The sequence below is a fragment of the Merops nubicus genome, unplaced genomic scaffold (genome assembly GCF_000691845.1).
Source record: "Merops nubicus isolate BGI_N331 unplaced genomic scaffold, ASM69184v1 scaffold1564, whole genome shotgun sequence".
NCBI classification, from domain to species: domain Eukaryota; kingdom Metazoa; phylum Chordata; class Aves; order Coraciiformes; family Meropidae; genus Merops; species Merops nubicus.
Window position 1 is genome coordinate 10,223 of NW_008604646.1, and position 15,211 is coordinate 25,433.

The 15,211-nt window shown below is 38.7% G+C and overlaps 1 protein-coding gene across 1 annotated transcript; it reads left to right on the top strand.

Annotated features, from left to right (window-relative positions):
- Window positions 1-38: 38 nt before the first annotated feature.
- LOC103771746 (lisH domain and HEAT repeat-containing protein KIAA1468-like) lies at window positions 39-13,420 on the top strand. The gene is made up of 5 exons (XM_008939057.1): window positions 39-133; window positions 1,026-1,142; window positions 2,181-2,269; window positions 4,897-4,967; window positions 12,628-13,420. The coding sequence occupies exons 3-5, from the start codon at window positions 2,198-2,200 to the stop codon at window positions 12,746-12,748; spliced, it is 264 nt and encodes an 87-aa protein (XP_008937305.1). The 5' UTR covers window positions 39-133; window positions 1,026-1,142; window positions 2,181-2,197; the 3' UTR covers window positions 12,749-13,420.
- Window positions 13,421-15,211: the final 1,791 nt, after the last annotated feature.

Genomic DNA, 15,211 nt, shown 5'->3' on the forward strand with positions numbered 1-15,211 from the left:
GAAAGAGTGAAAATGCAGCTGGCATCTTTTCTGGAAGACCCTCAATATCAAGACCAACATTCTCTACATACAGAAATCATAAAAACATTTGGAAGAGTTGGACCTAATGCTGAGCCTAGATTTAGAGATGAATGTAAGTTGCATCAGTGGGAAGATAGTCTTCCTCTTTCCATCCCAAAGCTAGCAGTATACTTGTTATACTGATTTTTTTTGTCTTCACAAAAAGTTTGATGAAAACTCTTGTTTTCAGAGTTTGATATGTCCCAGTATTTAAGACTTTGCTAATAAAATTTTCACTTTACGTAACACAGATGTGTTTGTATAGAACACCAGCACATGGTGAGGAATGATTTCAGAGCTGGAGGGGACTGGTCACTCTGCTGCAGAGCAAATTTCAAGTTGTCTTTTTTGAATTGCTTGTCATGTAAAATGCTTTCCTTCCCCTACCCCATTGCTTCAACCCCTGCTGGCATGTAAATTTCCAGCATTCCATACATCCTCAATGTGGGTGCATCCCAGATTAACAAAACAGCTCATTCTCTTGGCTCCGAAATGTAAAGCACATGGAAGAGAGAAGTTAAGTTGTCATGCCTCCCAACAGCAGGTGTCTGGTTTAGGAGACTAAACTCATTAGACAGGCTTCTTCTGTAGGCTGGGAAGGTTTCTCCTGACATGCCCATCTCTGTCACTAGCTTATCAGCTGTATTTATAAAATAGCATATTTCAGACAGCTTTAGCAGCAGGAGAGTGATGATATTGCAAAATATTTTCTATAAACTTTTACTATTTCAAAGGCATTCTGAGGTACTGTTTTGTTTTAGGTGGGTGTTACCACAGTGTTGTTTCAAGTTTGAGCTGATCAGTTAAATCTGCAAGGGCAGTCTCATCAAATGCCATTATTTGCAGTTCTTATTCCCCACTAATGTGTGATGCCTCAGATGCCTGTGATTGCCACTTTGAAACTGTTTAATGCTAAGTCTGTGGAAAGCAATTTCAAATACTTACTCCAGTATTCACTCTTGCAGTTGTCATTCCACACTTGCACAAGTTAGCCTTGGTCAACAACCAGCAGTCGGTGGATTCGAAGAGACTGGATATTGCCACTCACCTGTTTGAGTCCTACAGTGCTCTTTCCTGTTGTTGTATCCTTTTTTTAGGAGAAGTTTAGCTCTTAATTCTCTGTTGGGGGGAGAAGATGAATACTTGAGAAGTAACTAAGTTTGTCTTTGAATGTACGATGTAAAACATGACCTGCTCAGTATCAAGAAGAGGTTTTCACAAAAGGTGGGTGTAGTAGGTTAACCCTGTCTGGATGCCAGGTGCCCACCAAGCCATTCTATCAGTCTCTTCCTCAGTAGGATGGAGCAGGGAGAAAATAAGATGTGAAAAAAGCCCTAATGGGTTAGGATAAGGGCAGTTCAATAAAGCAAAAGCTGTGCACAGAAGCAACGGAAAGCAAATGATTTATTCACTACTTCCCAGCAGCAGGGGGATGTCCAGCCACTCCTTGGGAAGCAGGGTGACAGTACACATAGTGGTTGCTCTGGAAGACAAACTTTATAATAATAAATGCCCTTCCTCCTACTTCCTCCTCCTTTCTTTTAGCTTTTATTGCTGAGCAGACATCAGTTTGGTCAGTTTGGGTTAGCTGCCCTGCCTATGCCCCCTCCAAGGTCTTGCCTGCCCTGAGTCTGCTGGTTGAGGAAGGAATGTTGGAAAGACAGCCTTGATGCTGGTCATCCCTGTCCAGCAGCAGCCAAAACACCAGTGTGTTACCAGCACCTTTCTAGCTACCAGTACATAGCACAGCACTATGAGGACTGCTGTGGAGAAAATTAACTCCATCTCAGCCAGACCCAATACAGTGGAACTGAGGAAAAAAACACGCACAAAGAACAGAAAACTGCAAAAACAAAGTCCTTGATCTTAACCACCAAATTAAGGAGGGGGAAAAAAAATTGTATGGATGTATGAAATATCTTAAACATATTTAAATTCCTATCTTTTTTCTTTATTAGTCGTGAAGTACCACATGCTGTTGAGTTTTCTTGGGGTTTGCTGCTGTAGCTTGTCTCTGTGTTCAGTAGAATAACACAGCTATCAGAATATCAGAAGACAGATAAAATATTGTATAATATCAGAAGACAATCCTTATGATATCTTAACAACCTGGTTTTCAGTTATTTCAGAGGATTTAATGGTCAATCACTTTTTACCAGGACTTAAATGTTTACGAACTGACATGGAACATCTCTCTCCAGAGCATGAGGTGAGCAGCTGTGTTTCCACAATACAAGGTGCAGGTGGCAACAAAGATTGAAATGTAGTGGTATTTAAAACCAGAAGTTAAGGAGAGCTACTTGTAAGTGGTATCAAGACATAGCATTGAGCCTATTTTTGGTAAGGAATAGGTCATGATTGAAAAAACAGTAAAATCTTTAAATATCTATTTCTAAGCTGAGGACCTCTGCAGAGAAAAATTGAATTGTCAGAAATGTATCTAGAAACAAAGGTCTTTGTAGATGGATGAGAAAGGAAATGATCTTACTGTTTTTTCTTCAAAACAAGAATACACTAAAATCAGTGGCCACAATATCATCGAATCATAGAATCTCTGTATCTGAGAGAGCTGTGAGATGTGTTGTGTTTTGGGAGGTCTAAGAATGTATCTGAAAGTGGCAGTAGGCAAAAGCTGGATTTTGTTTCATTTTCTTTGTTCTATCCTATTCACTAACAGGATAACTGATAAAGATACTGATACTTAATTTTTGTGTAATAGTTGCTGCAACTTCTAAGGCTTAAGGTCATAGTTCAAAATATAACCTGAATTAAAACAAAAGAGCTTAGTTGATTGAGTTTTAGTCTGTAGCCAGAGAAGGAAATGAGGGCTTAAATAGGATTAAAAATGAATCAGTAAAGACATCTCTCAATGCTCTCTTGCCACATTCTGCATCACTGTGATTAATTGGCTTCAGTTATGATGCCAAGTGCTGCTTTATTTTTTTTAGCCAGAGAAAAACAAATTTTAAAATATTTACTTCTGCTCCATTTGATTAGAAAACTCACTACTGTTTTTACTGTAAAAATGTAAATCTGGTGCTTAATCAGCTTGCTACAAGGATGCTTGCAGACACCATGACAGAGACCTCTGAGATTCAGTTCTAGGATCTGTCTTTCAAGCCTTCTGTCTTACAACTGTGTTTTCTGAAATAAGTGTGATTTACTGTTTCAAATACTTACACATTTGCATAAACAGAATTGACCCTTTTCTCATTATTTTGGTCACTCACAATAATTATTCACCCCATTTTAGGTTCCATTCTGAGTCCATGCTGAATTGTTCTCTCTCTTATCAAGGTCTCATATTGTTGATATTTAGAACATCTAGATTCAGATAGTTGTACAGAACAGTAGCAGTGTTCCAATGCATAGGTGAAATGCTGAGTAACAGATGTTATGATTCTGTGCTTAGACATTTCAGTTTTCTTTTGATAAAGGAAAGCTTGCTTTTCCACTGGAATTCCAAATGTATTCCTCTTGGACTTTGGTACTCTGGAGTTTAAGTACTTGCATAATGTTCTATGCAAATGAAGGGCAGCAAATTTAGCAGGAAGAGCTGGAGTTCTCTTAGACTCCTGTGCAGGTTCTAGTGCTGCTTTCTGAAACATTCAAGGGTCTATAACACCTGTGACCCAAACTGTTGCAAATGTTGCAGTAATACTTTTGGAGAAATGGCAAACAGTGGCACGAATCTGCAGGTCAGTTTCAAAAGGTTATTTTGTGCTTTAGCTAATAGGGATTTGACAGAAACTGGCTTTTTTATGTATATAAATAGATTAATGAAGAGTTACCACTTTGTTTTAACCATTAGTGACTTATAGATATTTTAGAGATTGAAATTAGGGTTTTTCCTGTATTCAGGTTTTGGTAAGACACCGTTCAGTTTAGTTTCTTGTAGCTTTGAGATTTTAAGTTTAGTGTCTCAAAGTTCTTGGCTTTCTCCTGAGCTGTGAGCACACAAAGTTTTCATTTATGCACTGGATTACATAAATATATATCTGTGTTTCTGTATATATACCTATCTATGTTCATAATTTCACATTCCTCATTGCAACTGTTTTGCCTAAGTGTTCCAAATGCTTTTGTCTTCATGTGCTAAAACAGCACTGCTCTGGGCAAAGTTATATCACTGTCTAATGGATTGTATGGTTTCTTTCAAAGCCTGCTGTTGGGAATCACTCCTTTATTTTTGGTATGCTAGAGAAATGTAAATGTCAGTGTGGGGGTTTTTTTTGTCTAAATATTCTGCAGAAACTAAAGAGGAAAAGCCTTGATTCTTAGAAGCATTGGCAGACACAAGTGAAACAGTACCAAGGTCACTTTAGCACTTCCTTTCCATCAAGATTCTGTCTTAGGATGCCATCACACTTTTTCTTTTCTTTCCTTGCTTTATTCTTTCATGCAAAATGTTGATAAAAGGCATGAATTTTAAAGGTACTTGATGAAAACTCTCTAAAGAAAAACACAGGGAAGGTGAAAGTTTGTCAAAGTTAATCACTAATAAATAAAAGTATCTGAAAAAAAGGAAGATAAGGAGGTATGTCACATAAGTCAGTTTGCTTTAGCTCTGTTAAAAAGCCAGGGGAGACAGGAGGGAGACATGAACTCCTGTAATCATTTCAGAGACATTTTCTTCTTTCAAATATTTTGAATGGTTTTGTTGTTTCTGGTCATGAGACATTTTTAGACAGCTGGAATTTAAATGCACTTGAAAAATTATAGAGAAACTTTTTAAAGAGTTCTGCTAATGTCAGAATTAGTTGCAGGGTAGATTTCTCACAGAGTGTTAATATGAAAGAAAAAATGTCATGTCTATCTCTTCCTTATACATCTTAGGTTATTTTAAGCTCTATGATAAAAGAGTGTGAACAGAAAGTGGAAAACAAGACCGTCCAAGAACCACAGGGGTAAGACTTTCACTTCTCTTTTTTTACTGTGCCTCCGGAGTAATGATCTGCAGAGTATATTCCATAATGGTGTCCAAGGCTTGTGACCAGAAATCCTGGTATTCTGTATTTGAAAGCAGATTTAGGAACTTTACTTCAGTGTGTGGTTGTTCCTGTCTCTATTGTAAAACACATTGTAAAACATTTTTATTTCTATCATAGCATTACATTCTTGTTTTCCCATGTTACTTTGTTTTTAATTTTTTCATCTGTATAAAGCAGTAATTGAATTTCTGTCCCAAATCTGAGAAAGCAGGGAGTGCTTGGTCTAAGTGCTTCACTTCCCTGCTCCTGCTGGCCACACTATTTCTGATAGAAGCCAGAATGCTGTTGCCCTTCTTGGCCACCTGGGCACACTGCTGGTTCATGTTCAGCCAGCTGTCAGTCAGGACCACCAGGTCCTTTTCCACTGGGCAGCTTTCCAGCCACTCCTCCCAAGCCTGTAGCATTGCCTGGGGTTGTTTTGGCTCAAGTGCAGGATCTGGCACTTGGCCTTGTTGAAACTCATACCTCTGGCCTGGGCCCATCAATCCAGCCTGTCTAGGTCCCTCTTTGGAGCCTTTCTACCCTTAAGCAGATCAACACTTCTGCCCAGCTTGGTGTTGTCTGTAAACATGCTCATCCAAATCATTGAAAAGAGATATTAAATAGGAGTGGCCTCAGTACTGAGCCCTAGGGAACACCACTTGTGACCAGCTGCCAACTGCATTTAACTGTTAGCACCATCATTATCTACAGGGCCACTCCACCATCTCTCCTCCCTGTCCTGTTCCTGTGGAGAGTTTATAGACATCCAGCGCAGCACTCCAGTTGTGCAGAGCATCCCTCTGTGTTTCTGACATGGCAACTGTATCATAGCTTCCCTGCTGTACAGTGTCTTCCAGCTCCTCCTGTTTGTTGCCCATGCTGTGTACATTGGTGTAGATGCACATTGGTTGGGCTATTGATCTTGTCACCTTCTTGGGTGGGGGACAAGGCTCAGTACCTACCTGACCATTCCCCAACTCTGCTGTGATTTCTGTCCCATCAGTATCCCATCTGTCTTTGCTATCACACGTGCTCCATTCCTTACGTCCACTGGGAAGGCAGGCCAAAGGACCTTCCCTGTCCCACAAGCATTGATGTGCTGCCCTCAGGCTGGTCTCCAGCAAGCCTGGTTGATTCCCTTCCCCTTCAAATCCAGTTTAAAGCTGTTTCAAAGAGCCCTGCCAAGTCCTGTGCAAGTCTTTTTCCCCCTTTGAGACAGTTGTACCCTGTCTCTCACTACCAGGCCTGGTGTTGTGTAAACCGACCCATGTTTAAAGAACCTGAAGTCCTGCTGCTAACACCAGGCTTGGAGTCAAGTATTGATCTGCTGGGTCTTCCTGTTTCTTCCCTCATTACTCCCTGCAGCTGGAGGGATAGAGGAGAACACTACTTGTGCTCCTGATCCTATGACCTGCTCCAGGCTGCTGTCTTTGCTTCCATGTGACTAGTGCACACGAGAACAGTTTCTCCAATGTATAAACTTACCTACCTGTGTCAGTACATGCCTTAGGAAGTGTGTTGGCCTTGGGAAGAAGCCACCTATGTTGCACTTCAGTGAAACACCCGCTCTACAAATGCACAGTAAACAGCTCTCCAGTGAGGCACCAGACACGTGGTGTCTATACATCAGTTTGCCTCAGGTGGTCGAGTGTCTCTCCCTCCTCATAACAACAGAAGCTAACAGACCCACAGATTTGAAAAACTATGCATCATTGTGATGAGGTGCATATGTTCTTTTGCTGGCTTGTTGCCTGGGATATCATACCAGCAGGTAACTTCTCATGGACTCAATATAACTTAATAAATGGTTAGCAGTGTTGCCAGAAAGAGTTTGAGAACAAGCAGTCGCTATCTGAAAAGGAGACTCTGTCCTCAGTCCTGATACTTTGCCGTGGGAATTGACACAGTTACTGGAACTTGTTAATATCATCCTTCCATATCTATAGCAAATTGATCTAATTTACTTCTTGAAAGAGCACAGGCAAAATCCTGGAAGCAAGTGGTAGTTTGAGAACAATGGAAATAGGAAAGGTGTACAAGAATTGAACAGAAGAGACAGGGCGTGGAAAAAGAGTCAGTCTCAGGATTTACTAGTGGTAATCAGCCTGCTTACTGGTGGAGTTGATAATGAATGTAGTAAGAACTGAATTCATTTGAGACATGAGCACCGGGTCAACTATTAAAGGTGTTCTAGAAATTACGTTGGGAGTGAAATAATTTTAAATTAAAAAAGTCCAGGTTCTACAACAAAACACAGTCCATAGTGTATGTGCTCTAATAACGTAGTTGCTTCTGTCTAGTCGTATAGAAGTCCTGTCTAAGGAAGAAGAAATACAGAACCTTTAAGGTCTGAAGAATGCACTGTTGGCCACCTTCTGTCCTTTCTCCTCTTCATGTGGTAATATTACAAAGCAGAGAATGTATTAAGTGTATTCCAGTTGAGTGGCTGTTTTCATGATGAAACAGATATTTCTTATTCACAGAATAAGAACAGGTTTATTTGACTTAATCACTCCACAGGCATGTTCCTTGCTTGCAACATAAATAGCCAGTCAAGACCCAAAAATGCATTCATTCACGCTGGTGTTTTTTCCAAGGGCTTCACTATGTTACTTGCTCAAGCTGTGTATGTTTACCTTTATCCTTTCTTCCTTCTCTTAAACGGAGCTTTCTGGCATGCCTACCTGTGTGTCCTCCCAGAAGCCACACTCTGAATGCCCATCCCATTCCTGTATCCTTCAGATTCTTCAGCAGCTGTGTAGTTGCTTTTTATTTTTAAAAAATGGTGAATGCTTTGGTTGCCTTCAGCTATAATAAAGGTTGGCACTTAAAGCAGTGATTTCCTCAGAAAACAACCTACCAATAATGATTTTTGTCAAGATACACCCATTTGCCCCATCCTACTCTTGCATGTAAACATTAGTTTGATCAAGGTTTTCCCTGTACTATATACCTCGTGTAGTAGGTACCCAATGGGTTCATCGTGATAAGGCAGAATTAACAGCCAGACTCTTTGCAGATAGAGTACTAAGCAATTGCTGTAGACTCTGGCCAACAAACCTGTGCAAGGACATCCCTCCACAAAGCAATGACTTAATTAGAATCAGTTGCATCTGCAAATATTTCCTCTCCTGGGGTTTTTATGGACTTTTTTTTTTTTTTTTTTAAATTAGCAGACCAACCAATATTCTTTTTTCATTTTAATTCTTCATTGAATCATTAAGGTTGGAAAAGACCTCTTAAGATCATTGGGTCCAACCATCAACCCAACACTACCATGACCCATGTCCCAAAGTACCACATCTACACATTTTCTGAACCCCTCCCGGGACGGTGACTCCACCACCTCCCTGGGCAGCCTCTTCAATGCCTCACGTTTCTTTCAGTAAAGAAATTCTTCCTAATATCCAACTGAAACCTCCCCTGGCACATTGAGCCTATTTCCTCTTGTCCTACTGTTAGTTTCTGGGGAGAGGAGACCAACACCCACCTCACTTCACCACAGCCTCCTTTTGGGTACTTGTAGAGAGCAATAAGGTCTCCCATACTCTTTGTGCAGTAAACCATCACCTAAGACTTTGGCTATATAAAGAAAAAATAAAAGTAGTGTATGCATCTAAATATAAAACATAAGATAAATTATAAATGTTTTTTTGAAGTAAATTAATGTAACACTTCTTGAGCAACTTCTTGACAGGGGCAACCATTAGAAAATATGAAATTGATTCCTTCTCAGGCAAACATGTTCTGGAAGAAAATTTTTTTCTCTCTCAGAATTCAGCAAATGCAACATCAAACTGGTCTCTTTAAAGAACACCATTCACCTTAACCTGAAGGGGCTTTTTATTACCTTACCTGTATTAACTGAACTGTGAAACCTAAGCTTTACAAAACCAAATTACTTGGCTGAACCCTTCCCAGTTCTCAACTGGTACTCTTCAATTGGAAAGGTTTTAAATATTTTTTTTGTCTTTTTAAGCATGTGCATTTACCTTTTTCAAATGTTTTAACCTATTAACATTTCATCAGAGCTGTTCTCTGAGTGACTAGAGTTCGAGGGATGAACTTTTATTTAATATGGGTTTTAGAATCACCTTGCTTCCACTTCTGTTGGTGCAGACATGTTAACCTAAGTATAAGACTTGATCTGTATTCTTTTAAATCCCTCTTATGAAAATGTTTTAAAATCACATTTAGTCCTATTAAGCTATTGCACAGACCGATAAATGCAAAGATACAACATCCAGTGTATTTTCTTTTAGAATGCAGCTACTGAAAACTTCAAGATTTGAAACGGATAAGTCTTATGTTTCTTTGTTCCTTAATTAGCCTTCCCCTTTCTTATTGAAAATCAAGCTATGGTTGCAATCTTTTAGTGTACAAAATTAACACAATAGTTTACCAATGAAGAAATGACCTTTTCATGTACAAGAATATCTCCTTTTTCTTCCTAATCCCTTGCCAATTTCAGTTCCTAGTTTCAGTGTTAAATATGTCTTTGATGAAGGATTTAAATGCAACTAGGAGATAAATTACTGATTTTTGTTAACAATATGAGGATGCAAGCACAAAAATAAAACGGGATGCACAAGCAATCGTAAGATGGTGTTGGTTATCTTGTCTTTGCCCCTTACTGTTAGAAAAGGTTGATCAAATAATACAAGGTCACAGAAATAGTTTTTAAAAAACATTAAACTTTATCTTTTAAAATATTGGATAGCTACTTTTGTTACTTTTGTGTTTTCTTCAGCAATTAACACATTATTTCAGTCATGGCTAACAACTCTGTTACAAACTGATTTTTCTAAAATGACCATCGTGAATGTTTCTTTTGGCCTAAAGCTTCCCCATAAAACAGGCAGAGTTCTGTATAGCATGTAAGTCGTCTAGGCACTGATCAAAAATTGTGTGTTTACTCATTTTTGTTTGTGGGCTGGTTTTTCTCTTGTTTTTTAAATCAGTAAAAGCAACGACTTTTCTATAGGATAACTGGTTTCAAACAAGATACATTATTGCTTTGGTGGCTTTTCTGATTACTTTTAAAGACAAGAGACTCAAATTATTTTTCATATTGTTTTAATTATTATGTTTAAATATTCCATTTGTACAGTGATAGTCCTTTTGGGGCATATTTAACCTTTGAAGTATGTCAAGTCTTGTGGATTGTATTTCTATTTACAGTAACATAATAGAAAACATGACACTCTGGTTCTTAATATTTTAGTTTTTAACATCAGGTGGCTGATATCCCCCCAAACTGTTTTGAAAGTCAATTGAACATTTCCTAGTTCTCCTCCAGCTTATTCAGGTTCATAAGAATAATGACAGCACAGTTTGCTTAAAACTACAAGTTTGTGACCAGTTGCTAAGCTTCCTTTCCTGAAGTGAGCAGTTTTATTTGCTTAATGTTGCTATGCTTAGAATCTCCCATCATTTCCAAAATCATTTTCCCTAGTTACACAAAACTCTAGGATACACCATAGGCTGGAATAGCTCCTTGTCATTAGCCAGCTGATGGCAAGTATAAACTGTTATTTACATAATTTATATGCCCTTGCTTTCTCATGAAATCAAGGGACATGACACAAGAAATCCATTTTACAGTAATAGTAACTTTACCTGCTAAGTTTTACCAGCTGGAAGTATGGGATGCCTCAGTTGACTGTAGGTGTTTAAACAAGCCAAAGATGTCTGGCTATGCGATTATGACTGAAATAAATACTTAGTGTAAAAAGTTTTATAAATCAGTCCAAGACAGCTATATATCTTCATCACTGGCTGCTAAATAGGAACAAAAAAAAAAATTTGAAATTTTATGAAATATGCAGACATCATACTTTCAATAAAATGATGCTTAAGCACAAAACATTAGATAATGAGGAATTTTGCAGAGCTTTCAGAAAATACCAGTGAATAATATTTTAAATGAGATGACTGATGTGAATAACCTGTTCCATTAACAGGAGATGTGCTGAAAAAAGAACCTAAGAGCATGCTTTGTAGATGTGCTGAAAAAAGAACCTAAGAGCATACTCTTAGGTAGGCTATGTGAGGCATAGCTAAAGGATCTAGGTCCATTAGGTGCTGTGGAAGTACATAAGACAGGGAATCTCTTCATCTTAAAAAGTAGAAAGGATGTGGGATATATTTGAAGGGATATAGTTATAATACAATTAAGCTATCTGTAAATCCATAGTACAGTTTTAGTGAGGAGCTTCCTCGTTTTTTCAAGTACTGTCTTTTAAAATAGTGCAAGTTCACTACCACTAAGCACCTTTCTTTGTGGCTTGAAGTGGAAAAAAGTACTGAATGCATCCCTGCTAGTTTTGAAGCAATTTGGAGTTAACTTGAAGTTGACCTGCCTTGATGCAGAAGTGTGTAACAGTTCATAACCTTGCAGATTGAAAAGTCTGTTCCTGGAAGCTGGCCTGTGCCAGTAAGAAAGATCTTGTGATCTTGGGTACAAGTTTGAAACCCTGAATCCACACTGAGCTCACAAGGGAACATTTCTTGTGTAATGTTTTGTAAAGTGGACCCTAATGGTGGAAAATGTTTGCTATTTTAACTACAAATATAGGAAATATGGAATATTTATTAATATTCCTGCTATCATACATTTGCCTTGTTGCACTCTGTCTTGAGAGAGATTAGTCCTAGGCGAAACAGATTCATCTGAAGTTAAGCTCAGTGATATGTTGTAAATTTAAAAAAACCCAGTCAGTTAATTTTGCATCATTGCAATAATTTCTTATAACATGTCCCAGGTTGTTTCAGTTTGTAGGTTCAACACTGAATTGCATTGCTCCTCCTAGCCCGGTTTGTGGGGAAAATTGTAAACTCCTCATTGTCTTCTGGTACGTGTGGAGTAGGAAGGCTCAAGCAACGGTCGCAGGAGTCAATTCACAACAACCAGGAGAGAGCTCTTCACTCAGTGAGGGGCAGACGTAGGAGGACTCAGTGCCCCACTGTGGGGTTTACAAGAAATTCACAAGTTGATTGAAGAAAAGCTGAACAAATAATGTAAGGGAAAGATTCATTGGGAGTTACTAAATTGACAGTCCACACCAATTTTTAAACTGTGCTCAGATGAAAACATTGGGAAAATAAGAGAGTTGGGAGTTAAGGAAAGAGGTCTCTGGTTTGTACTCGGCGTGGGTTTGTTACATGACTGCTAATGGTCACTGTTGGAGGCAGGATACTTGGGCTGGGTAGATCCTTGGTCTGAACCAGTACTGTTGTTCTTATTTAAATCAGATTGACATTTCCAGTAAGGTGAAGCAAATCTTTCACAGAGGTATTTGTCACTGGAGCAATTGCCAAATAGTTAACAAATGCTAATGTGATGACTTCTAAAGGTAGTGAAAAGTGTGCACAAAAATCATTTACAACTTTTCACTAGGACTGTGAGGGCATGGTAATTAATTTAGTACTGTGAATTTGTAATTGGTGATGATGGTTTTTCAGCTCTTGATAGACTGTTCTTTTGTGACCTTGAAACCTCTAGAATGCAGAGACAATTCAGTTGCTTATTAAATAGCAGCACAATGTTCTTTTTTCCTTTGTAATATTGTCACTAAATTTTTTACTTCCCTAGCTCGATGTCGATTGCAGCGAGCCTTGTGAGTGAAGATACAAAGACTAAGTTTTTGAACAAGATGGGCCAACTGACCACATCTGGTGCCATGTTGGCTAATGTGTTTCAGAGGAAGAAGTAAGATGGGAAAAGGAGGTCACAGCTAACACTAAGGTGGAGAGACTGGTTCAGAGACTAATCACAGAGACTGGTTCCTGTACTTGAAGTACTTGCCTTTTAATTTCTTTTGTCTTATGTTCTTGTAGTATAATTCTATTCTAACCTCCAAAGATATTTGCACTGCTTTTGAATATCGCTGTGTATCTGTTAATTTTGGGTTAACTGTGGTTGATATAAAACTGAAATCATAGTCTGTACCAAGTCCCTGTTCTGTGTTCTTGTCTTTCCAGTATTATTTTTTTTATATAGTGGAGGGATTTTTTTATTTTCCGACAGGATATCAGCAAATATCTGTATTATACATGGAGCTATTATGACGGTACGTAATGTAAATTTGAAGTCATTGTCATGAAGTAATAAAAGTGAGATTACTTATGTATTTAAATTATGAAAGAGTAATGCAGATTTTTTTAATTATGTTTCTAAAAAGAAGAGGAAGAGCCACCAGCATTTGTCTGTGCTTCTAGGGTTGCTTTTGTAAGTATTGTGCATCTTGAATCCAGAGGAATTGCAGTGTCTAATGTATGAGACTGCTTGCACTGCATCAGTCTGCAGGGAATGCTCATGTTTCAGATGTTTTATGCTGACGTTGTAAATGCTGTACAAAGTCCTTCAGATAAAATTCTCACATCTGTTGTGGGTTTTTTTGAGGGCTGTTTTCTTTTGTTGGTTTTTTTGTTTTATTTTAGAGCACTTTAACAACCAGTCTACACATCCAGAGGCACATCCACTAAGTAAAGTAAAAACACGTTAAATCAATAAATGTTAAGAAATGTATAAGCTACTACACAGAGGTCCCAGTAAAGTTCTGCAGGGAGAGAAAACTTGGACAGGAGAAAGAGTGCTTTTGTATTGAAGTCAATATCCAGTTCCGTGTACTGTGAAAGACAAAATTAAGATATTTTATTTAGAATTTAAGCTTACCTCAAATTTCATTTCAGAGTATTTGAAATTGTTAAGAGTTTGACATGCAGTTTCTTTAAGTAGACTGCATGCATACTTTATAAAAATGGCATTACAAGGAGTATCTTCAACTGAAATATGTTTGTTAGCATTAACTACTAAATTCTTTTATTCTTATATAACACTTTTTTCCCCCCCCTTTATGTCAATGTAAGCTTCTGAAAGTAAACTCAAGTGCATGCATGAACTTTTATGAGATAGCAAAATATAAAAGCTCAGAGATTGTCTGACGCAGTACCATTCAATTGGAAATACTAACATCTTTGAGGACAGGGAAAGCGAGAGGAGTGAGGGGAGAAAGTATTCACTTTTGGAAGAAGATGAACGGGTAGCACGCTGGGTATGGCCCTTAGATGGAACTAGTGGGGATGATTTGAGACATCTGCCTGCTGGGTGCCCGCCGGCTCTGCGGCCCCTTTGCCTGCCGTGTTCGTGTTGTGATGGGGCCCGCTGCACGCTCACGCTGCCGGTCCCTTGCACTGCACTGGTCAAACACTTCTCTTGAGATTACAGACAGCTCCATGCCTTTGTGTCGTTTGGTACCATGAAAATATACTTTTAGCAGACTGACTGTGAAATGGAGACATTCCTGAGGAATGGGAAGTGGTGACATTCCTCTCTATTGTTCAGTTGTCAATAAAAAGTTTTGTATACCTGCCTTGACTTGTTACTTCTAGTCTTCTGGGGAAACAATCATTGCATCAAACAAGCTGTTACAGAGAGAGGTTCTTCAGCTTTTTTTACAAAGCAGTTGGCAACTTGCTAAATTTCCCTTCTGAATGTGCCTGTTTCACTCTGGCTTCTAGTCGTGGCTTTATTGGCATTCTCAAGCAGGATCTCCTCCTGTACTGTACCACACATTTTTAACTTTTCTTTCCCCTGTGTCTGTTCCAGTAGTGGCAGTGCCAGAGATACCTCTGTGGTCATGACATCAAAATGGCTTCTTTATGGTTAAACTCCAAAGCAGGGCGGCTGCCTCCAAGAGTGGCTCCTAGCCCACACTATGGTGCCAGGCAACAAGACTTTCAGGAAACTGGTTTGATGGTTTACTGAGAGTATTTGGATAACATTTCTAGCAAACACATTAAAATATGTAGCTAATTTGCTTTAGATGATAAAATGGGTCAACAAAAGTATGGAGGAATGCTGTTGTTGAATAATTAGGCTAATCAAGTCCTGGATTTTAGTACTGTATGCTAATGTATCATGTGTTAACTAATCTCGATCAGTAACCATGAGTGAGTAATGATTTCCCACAAACGCTGTGTCTGAAGTGTTCTGTCTTTAGGTTTAATGCTGGCTAGTTTTCATGCTTATAGGTAAGCTGTGAAAAAAAGATTGTTCTGCTTTTGTGTAGTTTTTACCAGACAGGAAAGACAATGGTAAATAGCCTGCTTCTTTGGAGATATCTGCACTAAATGCTGAGCTTGAACTTCCATCCTACATCCCGTGTAGTGAAAGG